Source organism: Pinus tabuliformis, chromosome Q, assembly GCF_031772625.1.
Source record: "Pinus tabuliformis cultivar Carrire ecotype Pingquan chromosome Q, CPIR1, whole genome shotgun sequence".
Taxonomy (NCBI): Eukaryota; Viridiplantae; Streptophyta; class Pinopsida; order Pinales; family Pinaceae; genus Pinus; species Pinus tabuliformis.
Genome location: NC_142296.1, coordinates 38,802,898 through 38,810,235, shown reverse-complemented (window position 1 = coordinate 38,810,235; position 7,338 = coordinate 38,802,898). Strand labels below are relative to the sequence as shown.

The window sequence follows — 7,338 nt, the reverse complement described above, 5'->3', positions numbered from 1 at the left end:
TTGCCTTTGTTGTGAAGAGGGCTACTACTTTGTACAATCTAGACACCTAAAACACTATTGCACCTGCAAAAGTATATAAGTAAGCAATTGTTTACCAAAACATAAACAATAATGACTAGTACCCTTAAGATACTTTAAAATCCACTTTACCTCTTGTCGATGTTGGTTATCTAGATTTGCAAGGAATGTGCTCACTACTCCAACTGTATGTGCAATATCTAATTGGGTACATACCATGACATACATCAAGATGGAAATTGTTGAAGCATAAGAGATTTTATTCTTTTCCTCCTCCTTATTGTCATTACAAGGGCACAAATCAACATTGAGTTTGAAGTGGGATGCTAGGGGTGTACTAACTAACTTGGCATCCTTCATGTTGAACCTATGTAACACATTCTTGATATATTTTTCTTGTGATAGACACAACTTTTTTTCTTTCTATCACATACGATCATCATGTTGCTTCATTGTAAACAACATCCTAATTTAGTTTTCTTTTATGTTAGCTTTGGTCTTTGCCTCTGCATCTGACTTCTAAACCAATGATCTCATGTAATCTCTTGGCAGGTTGTCCATGCATTTCTCTTGGCCCCTTCGTGACTTGACCAAACACTACAATTATTTCTTCACGAAATAAAAACTTCTCCTTTCTAGCCCTTCATTTGGATCTAATATCACTTGTTAATAATTAAGATTTGCAAGAAAATAACTAATTATAAAGCAACACACATAAAACATGTACATATGATTTACCCTAGAAAGTCCTAATTGAGGAAAAACCATCTAATAATATATCTATTATTATCCTTGATTTAGACTCAACCAAGTTGGCCAACACCTTGGCCCCGACCAAGTGAGCCTTGCACTCAACTCTGGTACATTACAATGGAGAAATTCCAAGTCTTTTAAAGGCCCTAACTACATGTAATACCACATGCTCAATGCCATGTGTCACCAATACTAAGTGTCGGAAATGACCATTGTTGACCTAATAACCTTGACTCTTTCATCGGGTCAAGCTTACCTAATAAAAAAGAGAGCTATCAAGGAAAATCACAAAGTTTAATCCAAATAAAAAATTAAGGTCACAAAACCTTCAAATCATGATAAGCAAGGGCCTAAATTTAAAATGCATCCAATAATTGAACCCTAATACATTTTACAGCTTGTGACAAATTAGAATTTTTTTTTTCCCTGCAAAGACTAAAATCTATTAACTAAAAAGTAGAATAATTTTACAAGGAGTTGAGGCCTCAGATAACAATACCCGAGAGCACTCAACACAGCAAAACTGCCCCAGTATAGAAGGAACCTGGGGAGACCAGTTACAAAGAGCTAGAAGACAGATATAGAACCCAGAGATAGACCAGTAGAACATAGGAAGAAACATGAAAGCAAGAAAGCCTATGTACTTGGCAAACCAGACGGTAATTAAACTGCCACTGCCCTGGAGGGAAACAAAATCATCAGGTTGAAGATGCTGAACCATGACTGTAAACAGAGTGGCCTGGAAGTAGTCATCTGAGCGATAGCAAAACCAAAAAGAGAGAAAAAACAGGCCCAGGTGGCCTTAAACTTCCACATCCTCACCCAGAGTATTCTTCGCTACCGGACACGCACTGCCAATCCACAAATTTTCATTGCCATCCTTCTCGCCTGCTAGGTTCGCCAAGGGATGATTAGTGGCTCCAAAAATCCCTTCCCCGGCCACTGGAATATTGTCTTCAAGAGGCGGAATGATTCTGGGAACTTCATCCTGGCCAAGCTTATCACTCATACGTTTCTCCTGGCTTCCCCCATCCATTAATTGCTCACTGCTTTGAGAAGGTTCAGGAGCCATGCATGACAGAGGATAGAGCTGATTTTCTTCTTCTGATAGGATTATAGTGATATGAGCAGTGATCAGAGGCCTATTAAGATTGCTTTGGAATTTGAAATGAGTGGTTTGGAAAGCACTATTTGGAGTTGGCTTGCGAACAGGGCTCGAAGGAGGCACATTCACTTGAGAGGAGGGAAGATTGACAGGAGACTGTTCAGGGTCCACAGAATGACTAGCCATCGAATGTTTGTCGCTACCACGTCGCCCCCCGGAACGATTCCTCCCACTCTGGCGAACCATAATGAAGAGCGAAGGGGAAGGCACAGAGTAACCAGAAACAACGACAGGAGGACAAAAGGACTGAAACAGAGACCGATACAAGCGCACAGAGTATGCCTGAGAAGGAGAAGAGAATCGCCCAATTCTAAATTCTAGAGCTTTAGAAAGCTTACCCCTTAAAGCAGTGCTAATCCTGCCGTGGGGATCCTTAGCATAGTAATACCACCTCCAGAATAACAGAGAACCGGCCTGGAGCTTGCCTCTGTTAGCAGAGTCCTGCTTGCCACCAAAAACCGCATCAAACCAAGGCCCGGAGCAAGAAGAATGAACGCGAAGTGTGAAGGAAATAAACAAGATCACCATGATTATAACTACCACAGTTTTGCTTCAAACAATGCACGCCATTAATGCTGAAATCCTACCATATCCATCCTTATTAAGACTATCCCTCTTGCGCGATGTGAGATCCTGGGAAGCCACGCTGCCCTGCAGCTGGCAGTACCTGGTCTTACGATCTGTCATGAATAACATTTAATTCGTTTGTGTCACCCGCATCCGGGGTGTGACAAATTAGAATTGATAACATAGTGCAAAGCCATAAATTAGCAACACATGGAAATTATCAGCTAAATCCACCATGGAAAATATGACTTTGAAGTGTGTATCATTCCATCTAAAACATGGATGTATATATATCAATCGCATTTGCATTTATACCCTTTGACAATCTAAATTGCGACTACTTTGATCACGAGATTTATTGCATTAAAATCCATTATCTAATAGAAAAAGACAAAAAATATGTTTTTGAAAATTTAAAACTAAACCAGATTTGTATAGTGAAATAATGATAAGACAAAGTATTAAACACATCTTAGGTTATATCCTTCTAAAGTGCGTTGTTAAAAGTCTATAATTATTTCTAGTAAGAAATTTTAATATTAATTAGTGCTTTGGACAACGTAATGAAAGTTTTTAAAAAAGTATAATTTGAATGATCTTAATGACTACGACTACGAATATATGCTTCTTTATAAGAAGTTACATATTTAAATCTAAAAAATATAAAATATGTACACTTTCATAAATTCTAGTAATCAAATAATCGTATAAAAACAAATCCCTTATCTCATAAACAAAAAATTTGATATACCAATTTGTTATCTCATAAAAAAAATTGATATACCCAGTGTTATTTAACTTAATTATTATCTTAAATAAATAAATAAATAATTAATTGATAAAAAGATCACAAAAACATAACTATCCAATAAATTAAAAAATAACCATAATTATTCCCAAAACTCCATCACATCCTGTTATTGGTTTGTTATTTACTTGAATTAATTAATTTTCAACACTCCACTTTTCAATGGAAGTCTGGAAGTCTCTTTCAAACAGTTTTTCCATAGAATAATGGGAGTGGAAAAATGATGGATTCCAAGGAGAATATTACATTGGCTAGATTGTTAATATGGATATATGAGTTTTCCCCGGAAAATTAATGTATTTCAAAGAGAATATTAGTTTGGTTAAATGATTATATATGTATATTAATGTTAAATTAAATTTGTTTATTTTTTATTTGAATTAAGCTATTTTCAACACTCTACTTTTTAATAGAAGTGCTTTTCAAAACTATTTTCCCATCTTATAATGGGAGTGGAAAATGGATAGATTGAGAATGTAGCAATTCGACTAGATTGTTATATTTTATTGTAATGTCTGATTTGATACATAAAGCATCAACGTGAACATTATACCATAAGGTTCTTGTACAATCACTTGTTTTGGAGTTGGTTAGGTACCAATGTTGGAAAAAAGCCCTATCCTTAACATGAAAGTGATTGAAGATACAACTTAAGCAAAGTGATTGAAGATACAACTTAAGCTAAGGCCCTTATCATGAGTAGCTTTCCTTTAACTTCAAATTTTAAGAGTCTCTGCCATTAATGCCTATTTCTCTGAAATCACTACTCAGCAAAGTCATCTCGACTCTTAACTATCTTGGGACAATATCATCAAATATAATGTTAATGCTTTTTCAATGGTTGATGTGGGTAGGGACAATTAGTACATTTTTTTCAAATTCCATTTCTTCATTTTAACCAATTACCATCTATTCAAATTTTCATATCTTTTTCTTTCTTTAATGTATCTAATAAACTTTGTATTTTTACATATATAATTATATTTACTCAAATGCATACTTTTATTTTCAAGAGGGTCAGTAATGAAGCGAAGGCATTTATTTGCACACTCTCATTCAACCTCCTAAAACAAGAGAGTATATTTCATATTTGCACATATACATTTTTAATTATCATATATTTTTGACATGAAATATACACCCTCACTCCTAAAAAGGTGGGTGGTGGTATTAAAAATGCACAATTATATACGTAAAAAATACATCTTCTCACCCTTAACTTAGTGTCCCCTCCACCCATTTTACCTTCTCGAGTGGCATTAAGGATATGCATTTGTTGTCGTCAACAAGAGTGTCAAAGATATGCATTTTATGATAACGAACTTCTTATAATGGTGTTAAGGACATGCATTTCATGTTGGTGATTGTGTTCCATCACTCACTTTTATGTACATTTATATGCACAAATCATATCCTCGATGCCTCACACCAAGGGTATACATTTCACTTCAATAACATTGAGGATTCAAAACATATTTGATGTGAAGGAGGGTATATATCTTTACTTAAAAGAGGTGAAAGATATAAAAAAACTATGTAATTTGTTGCAAGTAAAATATAGAGATGGGTTTGGAGTATGTCTTAAAACTGTCTTTTTTAACCATGGCGAATCGGTAACTTCTTAGACTAATTTAGGGGAGGTCCAGGATCAACCGTCTTGGCCGCCTTATAACACCAAGTGTATATCCAACAAGCTGCAAGCCAGATATACCAAATCTTATGATTTAGCAAGAGCTGAGACTCTCTAAAATGGGGAGTCTAATCCTTGAGCCGAGATAATAGCAAGCCATTTACTCAATGGGATTTGAACCATTTGCTTGGCTAAGAGCTCATCTTCATCCGACCTAAAGAAACTGCGTAATGACCCAAGACACGAGGCTTCTGGGAGGAGTGAAAACCTGCCCTCTTATGGACTGCCCTTGGGGAATTCCAAGTAGAGTGGCTTTCCTTGAAAAACGATGATGAGTCAACTTGCAATCTCTGATAACAATAATGATGATTGTTTCATCATTGATTCAATAACTAAAAAAAAATAAAGATAAAAGATATTCCATCTTTATATGAGAAAAAAATAAAAATGAAAGATATTTCCTTACACTCATGGTTATCCTTTAGAAAATAAAAAACACACAAAAATACCAATGAAAATGTACCTTTTTTATAATATTTATCTACTCATATTTCTCAATTTAAATTTTATTTTTACACCCAAGATATTCCGTTTTGAAATAAGTGCTAGAAATTCGTCGAGCGTTTACATCCTAGTTTGACATCTGTACTTTACATCTCAATTTGAAATTCGTCGAGTGGAATCCATTCGGTTGCGTTTCGTTGTGTCTTACCTTCGCAATCCGCGAAGGTCTGCATCTCATGGACTGACCCCACCCTAACAAATAGGTTTTTTGGGAAGTTCTGAATTTACACAGTACCAATGCGACGCCCTCATGGCTTATTACTACAATCTGATCATTTTCAAAGTAAGATTTCTCTTACTTGCCGTCGATACTCCCCAAGCTCTTTGATACTTGGCTGCAACTAGCATCACATTATCTACATTCTGAGCCTGTCCTGAAAATTGATAGCTCAGCCGTATAATCTGAGTATGGGAGTTGAAGAAGAAGTGGCACTGCTCGGAGACAGTGCAGGGAGACGAGGGAGCGCGTTTGTAGCACAAACATTTGGAAATATAATAGTATCCATCGTGGGCACGGGTGTTCTTGGGCTGCCCTACGCTTACAAGCTCAGCGGATGGGCACCAGCTTCAGCAGCCTTACTTCTCTCTGCCCTCTTCACATATTACTCTATGATGCTTCTGGTATGACATGACACCACACCCCTCTGTATCAATGATATACATGAATTTCTTGAACTGAATTTTCTTATTCTTGTTTTTTCCTTTTTTGTTGGGTATTGGGCTGCAGATTAGCTGTAGGAAAAAGCTAAAGCAGATGGGGCATTTTGATGTTTCCAGTTAAGGCGATATTGGAGACAAGGCCTATGGAAAAGTGGGTCGATATTTCGCAGAGACAATGGTAGTCGTATGTCAGTGCGGAGGGTGTGTGGCATACATGGTCTTCATAGCTCAAAACTTATCCTCCATCTTCACAGGATCAATTGACAAATACCCATTAATTATTTATCTTCTGATTCCCATAGAAATTGTATTGTCATGGATCCGTTCCTTGTCATCACTTGCCCCTGTCAGCCTTTTGGCCGACGCCTGCAATGTTTTGGCCATGGCCATGGTAATCAAGGCTGATTTTCAGAGCTTTAGAGGATGGAATGAAGTCTCGGCCTTCACTTATTGGGGGGTTTTCTCTTTGCTGCGGGTGTTGCAGTGTTTTCTTATGAGGGATTCAGCATGACACTTCCTTTGGAGTCCTCAATGAGGAAGCCTGAGGAGTTTGGAAGGGTGCTGGGTCTGTCGTTTCTGGTCCTCGTTGCCGTCTATATAGGCTTTGGTTTCAGTGGATATGTTGTCTATGGCAGCCACACCTTAGAAATAATAAGTTGAATCTGCCAAATGACTGGTATACAGTTGGTGTGAAGGTAGGACTGTGCATTGCCCTTACCTTGATATATCCTGTGATGATGCACCCTCTACATGAAATTGTTAATGACAAGCTCATGGCCACAAGCTGGTTTCAGAAGGTCTGCTTATCGTCCCAGCTAATGGAAAAACTAGTAATTTATTCTCTTCGTGGGAGCAGTGTTGTTTTGCTTGCTATTGTGGCTTCCGTTGTACCAGGTTTTGCTGTTTTTATTTCCTTGGTGGGAAGTACAGTTAGTGCAACGCTTGCATTTGTTTTGCCCACGTTATTTCACATGAAAATTCTGAGTGGGTGTTTAAGTTTCCGTGCGAGAGCTGTGGACATCCTTATTCTTTGCTTTGCCTCTTTATGGAACCTTCACAACAACCAATAATCTTTTTGGACAGTCGTCCCAAACACTTAACAATTTGTAATTATGTAATAAGGTGGGTTACACTCATACTAATAAGGTGGGTTACACTCATAGAGCTGCCGAT

The 7,338-nt window shown here is 37.2% G+C and overlaps 1 protein-coding gene across 1 annotated transcript; it reads left to right on the top strand.

Annotated features, from left to right (window-relative positions):
• The first annotated feature begins 5,682 nt into the window (after window positions 1–5,682).
• LOC149218174 (amino acid transporter ANT1-like) lies at window positions 5,683–6,509 on the top strand. The gene is made up of 2 exons (XM_089382358.1): window positions 5,683–6,126; window positions 6,233–6,509. The coding sequence occupies exons 1-2, from the start codon at window positions 5,914–5,916 to the stop codon at window positions 6,284–6,286; spliced, it is 267 nt and encodes an 88-aa protein (XP_089238484.1). The 5' UTR covers window positions 5,683–5,913; the 3' UTR covers window positions 6,287–6,509.
• The last annotated feature ends 829 nt before the right edge of the window (window positions 6,510–7,338 follow it).